Genomic DNA, 19,090 nt, shown 5'->3' with positions numbered 1-19,090 from the left:
TTTATAAAAACAGGCTGTGGACTAGATTTGGTTCCAGGCTGTATTTTGTCAAGCTCTACTTTAAACTATGGTTGTTTAAATTAAAATAATTTTTGATGTCACCTCATTTCTCTACCCCTTCTAAGCCCTTGACCTATGGGAAGATACCTAAAAGGGGCACAACAGTGCAGTGGTTCTCAATCTTTTGGTGGCAGGATTCCTTTAGTCATTTAAAAATTAATGAGCACCTCAAACAGCTTTTGTTTGGGTGGGTAATATCTATTGACATTTATCATATCAGAAATAAAATAAGAGAAATTAAAAATGATTAATCATTAAAAACAATAAACTCATTAAAGGTTAACATGACTAATGAAATTATAATTTTAATGAAAATAACTAATCAAAAAATTAGTGAGAAGAATGGTGTTGTTTTATATTTTGTGCAAATCTCATTGATGTCTGACTTAAAAGAAGATAGATCCTCTTAACTGCTCAGCATTCAACTGTGTTGTACTGTTTTGGTTGAAGTATTTGAGAAAATCTGGCCTCACACAGACATATAATTGAAAAAGGGAGAGGTATTTTCATAGCCTCTTCTGATGAGAATACAAGCTGTCAAGCTCACAGTGGTGAATGCAAGTTTTCCAAAATTCTTGTTCTCACTTATAAGTTCCAGTTTTATCACTGGCAATGAATGCTGTCTACTTGTTTTCCTTGAAATGACAGGTTCCATTTCATTCACTTTCATGAAAATGTCTGTCAAAATCCCAAGTTTGAATAACCACAGCTTTTTTTAGTGATCTGTCAACTAAAACTGGTTTAGCTTACAACTCGAGTGCTTTTCCTGAAACAGCCATCATAGTTCAGAATGCAGCAAAAGGGCTTGATATGAGTATCTTCCATTTTATTACACAGAATATTAAAATGATGCATACTTAGGGTCAAAATTTAGTAGAATTAATAATTTTACTGATTCACCAAGCTTATTTTTAAGTGAAACTGACTTTTTCTGCGAGTGCATGGCAGTGAAGAATACAATCATTATCTGTCTATTTGGGTGTCACTGCCTTGATCAGTGCTAATGCACTGGCATTGTTGCCCATTACAGCTTTTGCACTAACAGTGTAAATGTCAACACAGAGAAAAAGTCAAAAAATGTTTCAATATTCTCATGAAAATAATTTTCATCTCATGGGACCCCCAGGGTCCTCAGACCACACTTCGAGAATTGCTGATGAGGTTTAATATATTTATACTCATGCAAAATCAATGGTTAATGTACCTATCTGTCTGCAGTGCCACATGGTGTCAATGTGAGCCTTCTCTTTTTGGCTCATCTTTTTCCTTTGTTAGGACAGAATTTGGATTCAACTGTATAATTACACACCTGAAAAAAAGGTTTCTCTATTGTTACAAAAGGAAGAAAAAGGTTTTTAAGAAAAAATTACAATTCTTACAGGAAGGTAAGGTGCCAGTGCTCCACAAGATTCCGCCACAAGCAATCTTCTTTCTGGGTATTTGTGATTAATCTAGAGTAAAAAATAAATAAACCAAGCATAAACAACATACCCTCCCTTCCTCCAATAGAGAATTATTTTTCACCATAAATCCTGTTAGGAATGCAATAAAGCTTCTTTCTTTTCCACTTCGGGGATCCCTATACCTGGATCAGGATTAAGGGAATCAGGGAGAGCCTAAAAAATGAGGTCACAGGGGTTACCTGTTAAAGAGAAAGAAGATAAAGCAAAGATGAAAATATGGCAAGGTGTCTAGAGATTGTGGGCTTGCCCAAGACTAAGCTTTCCTTAGGATGTCAGGAGCAACCTTCTCCTTCCCTAGCAACATTAGTATATTTTTAAATTTGGAAAACCCAGCTTCTAGATATTTACTGATACAGTCTACAATATGTGCCAGGAATGATTCCTCCTTCCTCTTTTTTTACCTCAGGGATTAGGACGTAAATTAATCGATGATTTAACCAGAGCCCTTGACTGGTGTTATGATTTTGTTTTTAAAGTAAGCAGACGTCAATTCATTCCCATTTGCATATGCAAGATGATGGGGGTTTGCTATTGTAATGACTACACTGAACCATAACAAAAAATAACAAAAACAAAAAAAATGACACATACTGGGTTTTGTTCCCATATGTCTTCTTCATAGAATATAAATCTTTCTTTGACTGGAAAAGAAGTGTATCTGTTCTCATATTCCCATATGAAAAGGTGACATAATTCATTAATGTATTGGATGCCTAAAATTAAGAAAAGAAATTATGTAGCAATCTATTGGGCAACAAACTGGAGGTAGGCGGCTAGATAGATCACCAATATCCATGTTTATTCAGGTTACAGAAGAGGTGGTGGTAGAGACGTTGGTAACTGACATCTCTGAATAAAATTTAATCCAGAAATAGTAACCTCAAAACAAAATGGTTTGAATGTCATAGTATGCAATATGTAAACTTCGATTTTACTTTCCTTTAGTCTAGCAAAATGAGTCTCAAAACTAAATGTACACACAACAATCAACTGTATTCCTATATATTGGCGATAAACAAACAGAAAGTTTAAAAAATTCTATTTACAATAGTATTAAAAAGAATAAAATACTCAGGAATAAATTTTAAAAGTGCATAAGTGATATTCTGAAAACTATAAAACATTACTGAAAGAAATTTTAAAAGACCTAAATAAATGGAACGACATCCTAAATTCATGGATTGAAAGGCTATTAGGATGGCAACATTCTCCAAATTGATCTACAGATTCAACACAATCCCTATAAAATTTCAGCTGGCTTCTCTGCAGAAACTGACAGGCTGATCTTAAAATTCATACAGAAATTCAAGGGACCCAGAATGCCTAAAACAATCTTTAAGTACAAGAACCAATTCAAGGGGTTGGGGTTTCTTTGGGGGGTGATAAAATTCTTCTAAAATTGACTGTGGTGATGGTTGTGTAGCTCTGTGACTACAAAAACCACTGAATTGTACAGTTTAAATAGATGAATTGTATGCTCTCTGAATTACATCTCAATAAAAGTTAAAAGAAGAAAATGGAAAAAACTATTTAAAAATTGCATATACATATGTATAACTGTACAGAATTGTAAATTCAACGTTGTATATGTTGTTTCCAAGTTAATTTGACTTTTCAGTGGTTACAGCCTAACCCTAAATTAGTATGCACTATAATCTCTAGATGACATATGGATTGTCAGAGATAATATGGATATATATAATGTTCCCTTTTAAATAATGAATCTAGATATGATTCCACTAAATTCTAAAGAAGAAAATGAATACTCAAAGAAAATGGGAACAGAATTCTAAAAGGCCATAAACTTTAGCGATATTCCAGAGGCTAATAATTTTTCTTAAGAATAAGTGACAAAGCTAGTATAAATAAGGCCATGCAATTTGTCTTCATAAGTAAGAAATCCATCTTTTTAAGATGGAAGAATAAGTTACTTAATGACCTAAATATGGAATCTAGAAAGTCAAAGATTCTGAGTTCTAGCGAGGACTGGAATATTACAATTCAAAATAAAACCAGAAGTATTGTTAGTAAATAGTGAGTTGAAATATAAATATATATAAACCTCCTACATCAAAGGTTTACACTTTATATTCTGTATATACTTGTAATATATACAAGTATACAATATATACAGATACGATTTCTATTATCTACCTACCTACCTACACATACACACAACCTCTTGCTTTCCCTTGAACTCATTAGTTTGTATATTTTTCATATTTTGTATCTCACTTGATTCAGATCCTTGAACTCAGCAATTTTTGTATTTTGTCTCATTGGATTCAGGTTCTTGTCTAAACATCCCTTTCTCAGAGATTCCTTCTCTGACCACCCTTTCTAAAACAGTACTCTCTATCACTCTCTAACCCTTAGCCTACCTTTTTTTTTCTTCATAGTTTATAAATTACAAGACATCGTTTCATTTATTTGTTTACTCTTACCTCTCCACTAGGATGTCATTGTCTTTTATTCACCACTGTATCCCTAGTGACTACAACAGTACCTGGCAGTGGAAATAGTGTTAAGTATTTGTTGGAAGAACGAATAAAGCAAAGCATCCCAGAGCTTTCTTAAGGACTATTAAATCACTGTGCTGGGTTATAGAAACAGTAGCATAATTTATATCCCACATATTTCCTAATAGCATTTTTAAAAGATAATATGAACATTTATAATAAATTAGAATACAATAGCTAGGGAAAACCCAGTAATTTACCTGTTCCCAACACTGTGGTAAAAGTTCAGCTTCTACACGTGTTGGACCAACATGACGTGCAAATGCCACACAACCCGTCAGTATCATTTGCCTGAAAGATAATACAGATGAATAAAGATTCGTATTTGCATAGAAAGCACAACTAGGACAAAGGGTTAAAAAGAGTCAGCTCTAATTAACATGAAGTACAATATTTTTGCACAATTTGTACAATATTTTTGTACAAATTCAACTTTTCACAATGGACGGGCTGCCACCATCCAGCAGTGGCAAAACCATTTGTGAGAGATGTCGTGAAGGGATTCGCTACTGGTGTGAAGCTGAATCTCATAACCTCCTAAGTTAACTTCCCACATATACATTCCGAGATTATAATATGTTTAAAGCTTCAGTTTCTAATGAATTTCAGTTTCTAGCTACTAAAACAATCAGTGATTATTTTCCCAGTATTTCTATAATTAAAAACTACGATGTCATATTAGTAAAATGATATTTCTTTTTTTATTTAAAAAAATTTAAAATTTTTATTGAAGTATAGCTGATTTAAACTTATTTATTTATTTATTTTTAGTTGCATTGGGTCTTTGTTGCTGCGTGTGGGCTTTCTCTAGTTGCGGCGAGTGGGGGCTGCTCTTCGTTGTGGCGCGCAGGGTTCTCACTGCGGTGGCTTCTCTTATTGCGGAGCACGGGCTCTAGGTGCAGGGCTTCAGTAGTCATGGCTCCCGCACTCTAGAGCACAGGCTCAGTACTTGCGGTGCACGGGTTTAGTTGCTCCGTGGCATGTGGGATCTTCCCGGACCAGGGCTCCGACCCGTGTCCCCTGCATTGGCAGGTGGGTTCTTAACCACTGAGCCACCAGGGAAGCCCAAAATGATATTTCTTAAATGAGAATTTTTGGTATTGCACCCAAGATAACTGTGGTAGGCAGCTTCTGACATGGCTCCTAATGAGGTCCATCTCCTGATATTCATGCCCTTGAGTAATCCCATCTCCTTGAGTGTAGACTGGACCCAATGATTTGCTTCTAATGAAAAGAATAATGGCCAAAGTGATGGTATGTCACTTAGGAGATCAGATTACAAAAGCCTGTGATATCCATCTTGTGAGACACTCTCTTCTGCCTTCTCAGCTGGCAGGCTTTGATGAAGACACTGCTATGTTGGACAGTTTCATGTGGCTAGAAACTAAAGGCAACTTCTGGCCAAAAGCCAGTGAGGAACCGAGTTTCCCAGTCCAAAGATCCATAAGAAACTGAATCCTGTCAACGACAAAGCTTAGAAGCAAATCCTTCCCCCATGGACCTTGAGGTGGCTGTAGCCGCAGCCAACACCTTGACTACAGCTTTATAAGAGACCCTGAAGAAGAAGACCCAGATAAATTGACCCACATAAACTGTGCTATTTTAAACCACTTTCTTTTGGGGTAATTTGTTATGAAATAATATATAAATAACTAATGTGATAATTTCATTTGAATTGATAGATTTATAATTTAAAATTTTAAATAAGATTTTTCACTCTTCAGAATGAAGTTCCATTTAAAATGACTCTCAAAGGCAGAATTGCAAGTTTTTTTTCTTTTGATTGACTATGACTTCAAAACAGTAAAACCTGATTTAAAAAAAAAGTATGTTTTCCATAGATGTTTCAAAGTAGCCAACTTTAAGGAAAACCAAAATAGAATGTTTAATTCATACTAATTATAAAAGCCTAGGCATTACTCATTGCTATTTCTCAAAATACATCAATTTAACTTAAACTGAATAATGACCTTACATTTCTATTTAGTTCAGCCAAGTTAGCTACAACTGTTCTCTCAGGCTGAGGAGAATAATAACAGACAAAAAGCATCTGGACAATGAGAAGGGAAATGTTGAGCCAATAAGTCTTCATTGTATATTGCAGCTTCTCTTCACCATAACCTTGTAATTTTTATCTATCTGATTTCCCTTTATATCATTGTCTTCTATGCCTGTTTCTCAACTTTTCTTTTGTTTTTCTATTTTCTCCTACTTTAGGAAGGCAAATAAAGTGAATAAAAGAAAAATAGATAAAGAAATTCCCAAGCTTTAAGACAACACGTTAGCTGCCTGTTCCCACTGAAAATTTCCAAATGTCTGATCATTTTTACCCCTATAGTATATTAAAATAATGAGAAATCATATATGTAGGTTCTAGAAAAATCTGATAATTATAGTAAATGAACTTTGGTGAAATTTAAGCATTTCAAACACACATAAGAAGTATATACTTATATAAGAGCTTCATGTAAAATGACTTTAAATAATGAGTCACCATCACTATACTAAAGATGTACAAACTTGTTAAAAAAATGTTAGTCCCCTCAAAACAAAATTCTTAGTCAGCAGAGTTAAGATTCAAAATTCTAAAAAACAGGACAGTTTTGAAATACATTTGAAAACAGAAAAGATCAGACGGTCTACAGATTATTAACAGCACTGGAAACAGGCTCCTGTGATAGGAAAAATAAACACTGTTCCTACTTGTAGAAAATCATAGGATAGGAATTATTTGACACAGGTAGAAATATGGTGTTAGTTATGGCTGTTAGCATAGAACTGCCAAAATGCACTACTATCGCTCATAAAATTAAGTTTCTCTTAGGATGCAAGGAAGCTTGAGATTCATTAAGTAAAGTAACAACTGATTATATGTCAAACATATCATGCTAACTTAAAATTTTTGCTTTGTTAGTTTGTTATTCATATATATAGTTAATAAATTGATTAGTTTATTTTAATAAATAACTTTGTTTCTGTAAGGTGAAAGATTTAAGTGTGGAAATGAGTGTTTAAATCCTGACATATCTTGACCTGAAGTAAGGCTATAGGTACTTTTGGCCACCAGGTGGCAGCTGTTAGCTTTACATGCAGAGTCTATGAAAACAGGCTATGTAGAACTAGAAGTTGCCTTGCAAATCTAAAAATGACAATGTAATAAGTGGTATTTAATTGTTAACTAAGTTACCAAGATAGGGAATAGTATTTTTCAAGGAGAAAATAAAATATTAATTTTCCTATATAGCACCATCGAATTGTCCTTAGAAAATTTTCAGTTTGCAATGAATGGAACTTGATTGAATTTCCCTTATTTCCATTTGACTAGCATGTAGATTAATCTTGACTGGATCCTGGAAAAACATGTTTCTCTGCTTGCTCAGGTATATTTTGGTAAGGGTAGGAAAGAGATATATGCTTATAGAGTTTTAAAGTCTACATGACTTTTTATTCTCATAGTGGAGAGATTCCTTGTGTTTAAAATTTTGAGCTTCATTTGTCTTATGGTTCACTTTTATGATTTTCCAACATTCTCAGAAGAGGTAAAAACTGTAACAGTCAGTAAAACAAGTACTGAAATTATATAAAGTTACCTAATCATAATGTATAATTCTATTTTTTGCAAAAGTATAAGCAAAAATTATTTCTTTATTAAGATAGAAAATTACTATGTAGAAAAACATTTCAATAGCTCAATCTTATCCAACTGGTGCTTAGTCTACCTACCCATCCACTGAGATGTTTTGTTCACAGTCACACTTGCACAGCTTCACCTAGTATTTAAAGGTCTTACCTTCTGAGGCAGACCTCTATCACTGTTGCTTGATCAAAACCCATTCCCCTTTCTTCCAGAGAGTCTCTCGATGTGTGGCCCATCCCCCCCCCCCACCATCAGGTATAACTCATTTCCCCATTCAGGCATCCTTGATTGTGGGTATTTGACTCAGGACTAACCAAAACACTGTATCCCTTTAGCCACACAGAAACTGCTTTACAGATAGCTCAGTGATGCAGACATTCATATATTAAATATTTTATTTCTTGTGAAGCATAACCATGAAGAGGCCATGCTGTATCTAGTTCATCTGTGGGCAAAAGGGGAAATATTTAGTTCCTGGAAATCAAATGTGAAAGATAAAAGCAAAGAAATATCGGAATTAGAAATCCAAAGGTAACTAACACAAAAGTGTACAAATTCAACATGAGTAGTTGGAATGACAAGAATGAAAACACTGCAGGGCACTGTGAACAAGGTCAGTGTTTCCACTGTTTATTAAAATAGATATTAGAAAGAAAAGATGGCATTTATATTAAAATGCTAATCATGATGCCAAATTAATAAGTCAACATTATATTTATTTACCAAAGAAGTGGTCATACCCACCTTTGCTCATCATCTGGTCTCTTGATCAAATTGAAAAGTATGTGGAGAAGCTGATCTCTCTCTTTAGGCTCAGGATGTAGGCAGGCTGTACACAATATGAGGGGGATCAACTCCTAAAGAAATATGAAGGTGGAAAAAGTCAAAGTAAAAATGCATTGCAGAATATTCTTTTTTTCCCCAATGTATTCTTAAATGGACATTTAAAATGAAATAAACCTCAGCGTATATAGGAGCAAATTTTAACTTTGTAAGGCTGATAATTCAAGAGAAAACACTGAAACATATATTTTTATGTTGGTTGTGCAGAAGATGCAGATCACAACGTAATAAAGTAACTTAAAATTCAAATAACCTTGTTTTCTTATCCAATACTTCCCAAGGGTCTATTAGTTTTTAAACTAAATAACATTCTATCTTACTATAAGCTGATATAGTAGTTTTAATTTTGTGGGGTTTTGGGGGTTTTTTTTGTTTGTTTTTTTGCGGTACACGGGCCTCTCACTGTTGTGGCCTCCCCCGTTGTGGAGCACAGGCTCCGGACGCGCAGGCCCAGCGGCCGTGGCTCACGGGCCCAGCTGCTCTGCGGCATGTGGGATCTTCCTGGACCGGAGCACGAATCCGTGTCCCCTGCATCGGCAGGCGGACTCTCAACCACTGCACCACCAGGGAAGTCCAGTAGTTTTAATTTTGAAAGTGTTTTTAAACAAACACTTGCAGAAGTTAACTATACTTTAAAACTTAAAATGATAACAGAAAATAAAGACAACTTGTCCCACTTCCATAAGCACAATATAATCTTTCTTAAGATTAGATATAATTAATAATTTTGTAACCTTAGCACCTAACCTAGTGGCTAATTTTAAAGACCATTTCCACAGGTGTTGAATGCTCTCAGTACAACTACAAAATGTTAGTAGAAATGCTTTATGCTGAAATGAAAATTTTTAACAATATTTTGTTTGTTGCACTTTCAACATGCAGAGGTAAATTCAATATTTTCAAGGAAAGTAATAGACAAAAGTTTATTTCTCTCTTCCAAAGAAGTATTTGAAAATTAAAGTTGTTTCCCATTTTAATTAAATTAAGACTAAATTCTAAAATATATTCAAAGGATATTAATGTTTTTCATTTTTGGAATAGATTTTCAAATCTAATGAAATAAAAGTCCAAAAGTGATAAAATATTTTTGGAGAGAAATCCTCTAACTTACTTTGCAGATATTTTAAAGAAATCACTATGATGTAATAAAAAGGGTAGAATGATTACTCCCATTTCTTTTTCCCATCTGCCTCCCTACCCACCAAAAAGTACTAGCAGATTTAAAATAGGAATTGATCACTGCATACTAATACATGGTACCTTGAAGAAAAGTCTACACTGTAGGAGAAGTATCTTCCTATTTTGAAGATGCTCCCTTAGAAACAGATGATATGCTTTTTAGAGGAGTTGAGACTGAAACTTAAAGGCGTGACTAGAAGTCCTTTCCATTATTTCTAACATCTTTATATATTACGCTAAAATTATAATTACTCGGTATAATTCTAAATTGAAAGTACAAAGATGTAGATAAGAAGAGCTAAGAATAAATCTGAGAAGCAAAAAGAAATTTAAAACATTTATTCTGCCATCTTTCTATTTAGGCACCTCTGTACATTTTAGATTAGTGAATAACTGAAAAGCAAAAGAAATAAAAAATAATTAGGGAAAACAATTTTGCACTGGGAATGGAACAGTATGCGTATGGATCCTATATTGTTATATAATGTTTCCACAGATGCTTAATATGTTGCTTGATGGGTAAGTCTTGACTTTGGAGGAGAAAATAAACAACCTTTTATAAAATATTAGGGTAGAAGACCATTAATATCAAGGATCCTTAAGGATTCCATTGAGGCTGCTAGGAGCCAATGGTACTAATAAGAGGACTAAGACTGCACATCAGCATATCACACTGAGAGTAGAACTTTAAGGATGAAAAAGTAGTTATTCTAGAAGGCACTAACAAAAAGAGAAAATATTTTAATGCCTGAAAATCAAAAAGACCCTAAATATTTTATTTGTACTTTCCCCTCATGTCAGACCTTTGTCTCCCATGGGTTTTCTTGCTTCCTCATAACCCTTCTTCCTGCTTTCCAATCATCTCCAAATATACGCTCTTACATTATATTATTCCATTCTCTTCCTATTGTATTACTCTTTTAAAAAATAAAGTTATGAAATGTAGGTGAGATATTTGCTATAATTGCAAATACATGCATATACACTCTGTTTAAAATATAGAACAATAAATAGCTTCTTTATCTCCATAACAAGTATACCAAAATAGCTGTTGTTGTTTACTTTTTGTGCCTCACATTTTCTTTTCCTTTTCTCTTTATTTTAAGATCATGAGGCTTAGTAATTCTTAATCGAAGAGGAAGTTTATGTGATACATTAATATAAAGAATCTTTTAACTGGAATATGGCTATAGATGTGCTAAACCGAGAACCCTGAACTTGGAGGAGCTAGAAGGGCTCCTGCCTCAATACTTAGTACCAAAGAACCTAATGAAAACCACGAATTTCTCTGATTTTTAGTTTCCTCAAGTGAAATATATAGGAATTAATTATGATTAGTGCAGAAATCAAAAATTCTTTATATATATCTTTACATATATTTCTGTATTTTTCTTATCTATGGCTAATGGGATTGTTAATTTTTCCTTCTGAGATCAAAGTTGGCCTCAAAAAGCCTTCTCAGCACAGCAGCCATTACCAGCCAATCCAAACTGACACATGGGAGCAAAACGATTTGTCAGTCCTTGTCTCCTTGAACTCTAAAATTATGCTCAGTCACAGTTAGTAATAATTTATATTGCCATCTGTTTTTATTTATTGCTGGCTAAATCAACAAATATGGGAAGGCATTGCAAATAAGTTTTGGTTGATAGCTTATGGTAAGGAGAACTGGGTACAGCCTGGCACATTAATGGCTATGGCAGTTATAACCCAGTGTATAAAGTATGCCAGATGGTCTCTTCTTACAGCAACACTGAGCTGAGAAGAGGCCCAGAAAGTGATGGTAGAAAAAAGTGGAAAGTGTAGTCTGTTTGTGATAGAGCCATCAAGGATTTTAATTGCTAAGTTCTGACTAGCTCCAAATATCCTAATTTCCTCTTCCTCTATCATTCATTTATTTATTCACAACTTCTATTTGTACCATTCCTGAAATAATGAATTCTGTGTTAAGTGTGTATCTGCTGTGCTGTATATCACTTATTTATTGTGAATTCACCTTTTTCAAGCCTCTGAAGTACTAATTCATCCATTTAAGACCCTATTTACCATTTTCACACTACAAATGACCCTTGAACAACACGGTTTTGTACTGTGTGGGTCCACTTATGTGCAGATTTTTTCCCTTAAGTATGTATTACAGTAGTACACAATCTGTGGTTGGCTGAATGAAAAGTTATACTGGGATACTGAACTGTGTGTGGGTCAGCACCCATAACCTCTGCATTGTTCAAGGAAGGGTCAACTGTATTTATAAATTTATAGATTTGAATCAATATTCTCCCTTTGGTATCATCTCTCCAACTGATGAAGTCTAGTGTTTAAAAAACTTTCCTTATAAATAAAACATTTAAAAAATGGTGGCTAAATTTTCTTCAGAAAACAATGTGATAGTGGTTTTGAAAATGTCTTTGAATAATAACCATGGTAAAATAATACTTATAGCTTTGGTAACATTATATCCAAAAAGAATCCCTTGCCCCGCAAAGAAATTTTAAATATTTTCAAACATACTTTAGCACCTGATAGTACTCAATTAATGTGTATTGAAGTGAAATACAAAACTGATCTACTGACCATTAGAGAGGAAATCAGTGTAGTAATCCTATTGCAGAAGGTATTCCAGTACCTTATTACCACAATACTAGAAAACATATTTCCAAGGCCTATAGAATTCATTAACCTAAAGACTTAGTAATTTGCACTTTACTCAAGTAAATGACTTTTGCTTTAACTATTTTGATTTTTGCAATTTTAACAACAATGCTAGTTCTCTCTATATGAAAGCTCTTCCACTCCTCCTATGAAATTTTGTACAGAATTAAACAGGAAAGACTTCCAGGATTTTCCTTTCAGTTTTCTTTTTTTAAATATTTATTTATTTAATTTATTTATTTTCTTTTGGCTATGTTGGGTCTTAGTTAGAGCACGCGGGGTCTTCGTTGAAGCGTGCAGGATCTTTCGTTGCAGTTCAGGCTCTTCGTTGTGGTGTGCAGGTTCTTCTCTCTCTAGTTGTGGCGAAAGGGCTCCAGAGCGCGTGGGCTCTGCAGTTTGCAGCACATGGGCTCTCTGGTTGAGGCGCGCGAGCTCGGTAGTTGTGGTGTTTGGGCTTAGTTGCCCCGAGGCATGTGGGATCTTAGTTCCCCAACCAGGGATCGAACTGCGTCCCCTGCATTGGAAGGCGGATTCTTTACCACTGGACCACCAGGGAAGTCCCTTCTTTTCAGTTTTACAAGTAAAACAAAATAACTTCTAATAATAATAAAGAAATCACTTTCGAGTAAGATTAGTGTGTGTGCTCAGACTATAAAAACAGAAGGAAAAAGAAGTACCTAAACAGGATCTAAAACAATGTGAGTGATCAGATGTTAAAGGGGAAAGAAATGAAGTAGGAAATGAGATCAGGCAAATTTTAAAAGTAAAAAAAAAAAAAAAAAAGCATGGATATGTTGATAAGATAATGGCTCCAAAATCTGAAAGGAATCTAAACCATAAAAAGAAGTATTGCATTTAGATCAGATGCCAAGGAGGAAATGTTTGAGTACTTCAGGTCAAGAAGCAAAATTCTATAGTTCTAGAAAGGTGACGTTAGTCCAATTAATTATAGTTCACTGCTTGTCCTCACTGTTCCACTAAAATTATTTCCTATAACCCAAGCTTCGTTAAAAATTTTAGATAGGGGACGTCCCTGGTGGTGCAGTGGTTAAAAGTTCACCTGCCAATTCAGGGGACACAGGTTGGAGCCCTGGTCCAGGAAGATCCCACATGCCGCAGCGCAACTAAGCCCATGCGCCACAACTACTGAGCCTGTGCTCTAGAGCCCGCGAACCACAACTACTGAAGCCCGTGTGCCACAACTACTGAAGCCCATGCACCTAGAGCCCATGCTCCATAACAACAGGAACCACCACAATGCGAAGCCCGTGCACCGCAACAAAGAGTAGCCCCTGCTTGCCGCAACTACAGAAAGCCCACGTGCAGCAACAAAGACCCAACATAGTCAAAAAATTAATTAAAATTTTAGATAACTGTTATTAAATTTTTTTACATCTAGTCTTTTGCCTAGGGATTAAGCAATAATGAATTACAATTTAAATTCAAGTACTGACAAGTGTACATCCTCTGATTTAGATTTTCAGTTGAAATTTGTCAGGATGTTGACAATAACATGTAAAGAAAAAACATAAAGAACAAACATTGCAAAGACTCACATAAGGAAAAGAAAAGATTACTCACCTCTGGAAAAGTTTTACACTTCAAGGGCTGCTAAAATATCTATTTGTAGAATTATTAATATCTATAATTCCTGGGGCTCAGCCTTTAGGAAGCCTAACTGAAATACTTAAGTGACTTTCAAACTCTGATACTGCTAAAGAGCATGTGATTTACTCCAAAAATTACAAGATACACACACACACACACACACACACACAGTCTACATGGGTAAAGAAGATGGACCAAGCTTATGTACTTTACTGTACTATCTACTTTACTTGTACTACTATATTACTCTCATACAGTTGTAATTATCTGGGGCTATTATTACATGTAAGTTAAAAATTCACCATGGAGTAACCACGAATGGCAATGTAAAAGAGCAAAGTTTAGTTTCTCAGAAGATGAGCAAGTCTTTAGAGGAACTAGCTACTTTTAAGTCTTTTAGGGAATTGGTGTTCTCCTTTATCTTTTTTCTTTTTATAGCTTTAATGATATATATTTTATATATCATGAAACTCATCCATTTCAAGTGTACATTCAGTGGTTTTTTCCAGTATATTCAGAGTTGTGCAACCATCCCCAATCTAATTTTGGAACATCCTACAAAGAAAGCTTGGACTCATTTTCCATTTCACCTTGCTGCACCCCCATTCCAGGCCCAGGCTTCTCCTTTGCTTTTCTAATTTAGCTAGCTGATGACATATATTTCCTTGCCATAGAATAAAAATGAACATTAAATTTAGATGTATTATTTTAAAATGCTTTTAGAAGTAATTCTTTAAGAAATCTTATTTTAAAGTACAGAATTTCCCTTTCAAATGCATTTAAAGCAGAAATTGTGAAAAATCAACTTCTTTAGCCTATTTTACTATATACATATATCAAATGACAAATATATTTACTTTGTAATTTGGTTTGAAAGATACAAGTTCCTCAACCAATCCATTAATGTGAACTACTATATAGAAAATCAGTTCATTATTTTTTTTCTCCCAAAATGAACAGGCAAAAAAGTCTTTTAAAATACAAGCTTGTAAAAAGAGATTATCACGGGCTTTCCTGGTGGCGCAGTAGTTGAGAGTCCACCTGCCGATGCAGGGGACATGGGTTCGGGCCCGTGTCCAGGAGGATCCCACATGCCGCGGAGCGGCTGGGCCCGTGAGCCATGGCCGCTGAGCCTGCACGTCCGGAGCCTGTGCTCCGCAACGGGAGAGGCCACAACAGTGAGAGGCCCGCATACCGCAAAAAAAAAAAAAAAAAAAAAAAAAAGAGAGATTATCACTACTTCGCAGAACATAGGAGAAAAAACTTTTTTCACTTTTTATCATCTCTGAAATTGGGATGCACCTTACAATGGACAGCTTATCATAAATTAATTGGAATTCTTATTTCTTAAAGGTACATAATTGTTACACTCAATGGTATCTTAAATTTGAAAATACGGTATGTTGAATTTGGAAAATGCTATAATTGTGCCCTGAAGGTTAAGTGAGGTTGCGATTTTTCTTTTAAAAAACAAAAACAAATAACACTAATATCAATAGTCACTATACTTTCCACTTTTATACAACATAAAGTTTAATTTATTAGACAGTTTTAATTAACCTTTATGTCACTCCATTTAAAATAGTGGGTTATAAAGTCAACTGAGTGGGTCACAAAGAGCTTTTTTTTCTTTTTTATTGTTTACTTAGGTATATTCTTTAGTGCTTTAAAATATTTATAAAATCCTGTTTGATACTATCGTCTAACTTTTTGTAATAAAGGCAAGACTTGATTTGCAACACTTTTCTTTTGATTACATGTATAATTATATACTGGCACATGATGTAAAATATCTTCCTTACTGACAGTGTAGTCAATAAAGCTTGAAATACCTAATTTAAAACGTATTTAAAAGACTATAGAAGACTAGATATTATGCAGTCTTGAGAATGAGAAAGCTCTTTATCTACTGACATAGAAAGATACAAAAATATGTTACATGGAAAAAAAGCAAAGTGCAAAATAGTGCATAGAGTATGGTAGCATTTGCATAATTCATGGAGAGATCATATATTTGAGTTTGCTTATACATGCAGAAAATACCTCTGAAAGAATACAATACAGCTCCAATAATAGTTGGAGACTTCCATACCCCAGTTTTGATAATGGACAGAATATCTAGACGAAAGATCAGTAAGGAAATAGAGAACTTCAAACAATGTAAAACAATTAGACCTAATAGACATATATAGACCACTATAGATGACAACAGCAGAATATATATTATTTTCAGGTGCACATGGAACATTCTCAAGGAGAGAACATATGTTAGGCTACAGACAATTCTCGGTAAGTTTTTAAAGATTAAAATCACACAAAGAACCTTCTCCAGCCACACTGGAAATTAAAAATCAATAACTGAAGGGAAACTGGAATATTCAGTAATATGCTGATGTTAAACAACACATTCTTAAACAACAAATGGGTCAAAGAAATCACTAAGGAAATTAAAATACTTTGAGACAAATGAAAAAGAGAAACAGAACATACCAAAATGTGTGAAATGTAGCATAAGCAGGACACAGAGGGAAATTTATAGTTGTAATTGCCTACATTAAAAAAGCAAGATCCCAAGTCAACAACCTTGCAACAAAGAGCAAACTAAACTAAGGGCCGGCTGAAAGAAGAAAATAATAAAGATTCGAGCAGAGATAAATGAAATGTACACAAGGAAAACAAGAGAATCAGCAAAAGCAGAAGTTGGTTCTTTGAAAAGATCAACACAATTGACAATCCTTTAGCTAGACTGACTAAGAGAAAAAGAGAGAAGATGCAAATAACTAGAATCAGAAATAAAGGAGAGGACATTAGTAGCAACCTTACAAAAATTAAAAGGATTATAAGTGAATACCATAAATGATGCTTCACCAACAAATTAGATAATCAAGAAATGAACTAATTCCTAGAATCACATAAATTACCAAAACTGAGTCAAGAGAGATAGAAAATCGCAATAGACCAATAACAAGCTAATAGATTGAACAAGTAATAAAAACCCTCCCCCAAAGAAACGTTCTAGGATCAGAACTGATGAATTCTAAAACACATTTAAAGAATTATTAGGGGGACTGGGCCTGAGGAGCAGGGGCGGGAGCTTCGAGACTGGGGCGGCACGAGAGGACTCTGGGAGGGCTCACGCCAAGGAGTACTCCCCAGAACTTCTGCTGCCAGGGTCCTTGTCCCCACGGTGAGCCACAGCCACCCCCCACCTCTGCAGGAGACCCTCCAACACTAGCAGCTGTGTGGATGAAAGGCTCTTGGTGCTCCAGCCAGGCGTCAGGGCTGTGCCTCTGAGGTGGGACAGCCAAGTTCAGGATACTGGTCCACAAGAGACGTCCCAGCTCCACCTAATAACAAACGGCGAAAATCTCTGAAAGATCTCCATCTCAACGCCAAGACCCAGCTTCACTCAACGACCAGCAAGCAACAGTGCTGGACATCCTATGCCAAACAACTAGCAAGACAGGAACACAACCACACCCATTAGCAGAGAGGCTGCCTAAAATCATAATAAGTCCACAGACACCCCAAAACACACCACCAGACATGGACCTTCCCACCAGAAAGACAAGATCCAGCCTCATCCACTAGAACACAGGCACTAGTCCCCTCTACCAGGAAGCCTACACAACCCACTGAACCAACCTTAGCCACTGGGGGCAGACATCAAAAACAATGGGAACTACGAACCTGCAGCCTGCGAAAAGGAGACCCCAAACACAGTAAGTTAAGCAAAATGAGAAGACAGAGAAACACACAGCAGATGCAAGAGCAAGGCAAAAACCCACCAGACCTAACAAATGAAGAGGAAACAGGCACTCAACCTGAAAGAGAATTCAGAATAATGATAGTAAAGATGATCCAAAATCTTGGAAATAGAATGGAAAAATTCAAGGAACATTTAACAAGGACCTAGAAGAACTAAAGAGCAAACAAACAATGATGAACAACACAATAAATGAAATTAAAAATTCTTTAGAAGGGATCAATAGCAGAATAACTGAGGCAGAAGAATGGATAAGTGACATGGAAGATAAAGTAGTGGAAATAACTACTGAAGAGCAGAATAAAGAAAAAAGAATGAAAAGAATTGAGGACAGTGTCAGAGACCTCTGGGACAACATTAAACACACCAACATTCAAATAATAGGGGTCCCAGTAGAAGAAGAGAAAAAGAAAGGGACTGAGAAAATATTTGAAGAGATTATAGTGGAAAACTTCCCTAATATGGGAAAGGAAATAGTTAATCAAGTCCAGGAAACACAGAGAGTCCCATACAGGATAAATCCAAGGAGAAACACACCAAGACACATATTAATCAAACTATCAAAAATTAAATACAAAGAAAAAATATTAAAAGCAGCAAGGGAAAAACAACAAATAACACACAAGGGAATCCCCATAAGGTTAACTGCTGATCTTTAAGCAGAAACTCTGCAAGCCAGAAGGGAATGACAGGACATATTTAAAGTGATGAAGGAGAAAAACCTACAACCAACATTACTCTACCCAGCAAGGATCTCATTCAGATTTGACAGAGAAATTAAAACCTTTACAGACAAGCATAAGCTAAGAGGATTCAGCACCACCAAACCAGCTTTACAACAAATGCTAAAGGAACTTCTCTAGGCAGGAAAAACAAGAGAAGGAAAAGACCTACAATAACAAACCCAAAACAATTAAGAAAATGGTATTAGGAACATACATATCAATAATTACCTTAAATGTAAATGGATTAAATGCTTCAACCAAAATCCATAGACTGGCTGAAAGGATACAAAAACAAGACCCGTATATATGTTGTCTACAAGAGACCCACTTCAGACTGAAAGTGAGGGGATGGAAAAAGATATTCCATGCAAATGGAAATCAAAAGAAGCTGGAGTAACAATTCTTATATCAGACAAAACAGACTTTTAAAATAAAGACTATTACAAGAGACAAAGAAGGACAGTACATAATGATCAAGGGATCGACCCAAGAAGAAGACATAACAATTGTAAATATTTATGCACCCAACATAGGAGCACCTCAATATATAAGGCAAAGACTAACAGCCATAAAAGGAGAAATTGACAGTAACACAATCACAGTAGGGGACTTTAACACCCCACTTTCACCAATGGACA

The 19,090-nt window shown here is 35.2% G+C and overlaps 1 protein-coding gene across 14 annotated transcripts in view; it reads right to left on the bottom strand.

The window, feature by feature from the left end:
- Window positions 1-19,090, bottom strand: part of RELCH (RAB11 binding and LisH domain, coiled-coil and HEAT repeat containing) — a 130,583-nt gene that overhangs the window by 59,287 nt on the left and 52,206 nt on the right. For all 14 annotated transcript variants that reach the window (XR_016387657.1, XR_016387651.1, XR_016387652.1 and 11 more), the window contains 3 exons: window positions 8,424-8,536; window positions 4,243-4,333; window positions 1,440-1,511 (listed from right to left, as the gene is read on the bottom strand). Coding sequence is in view for 7 of the 14 variants with exons in the window: in XM_022584331.3 (XP_022440039.1) it covers window positions 1,440-1,511; window positions 4,243-4,333; window positions 8,424-8,536 (276 nt within the window). In the remaining 7 variants the exon portion in view is untranslated. The remainder of the gene's footprint in view (window positions 1-1,439; window positions 1,512-4,242; window positions 4,334-8,423; window positions 8,537-19,090) is intronic.

Source organism: Delphinapterus leucas, chromosome 14, assembly GCF_059928025.1.
Source record: "Delphinapterus leucas isolate spDelLeu-1000000601 "Yukka" chromosome 14, BTC_Dleu_Yukka2, whole genome shotgun sequence".
Classification (NCBI taxonomy): domain Eukaryota; kingdom Metazoa; phylum Chordata; class Mammalia; order Artiodactyla; family Monodontidae; genus Delphinapterus; species Delphinapterus leucas.
Note: the sequence above shows the minus strand (reverse complement) of the source record. Positions and strands in the feature narration are given on the sequence as shown.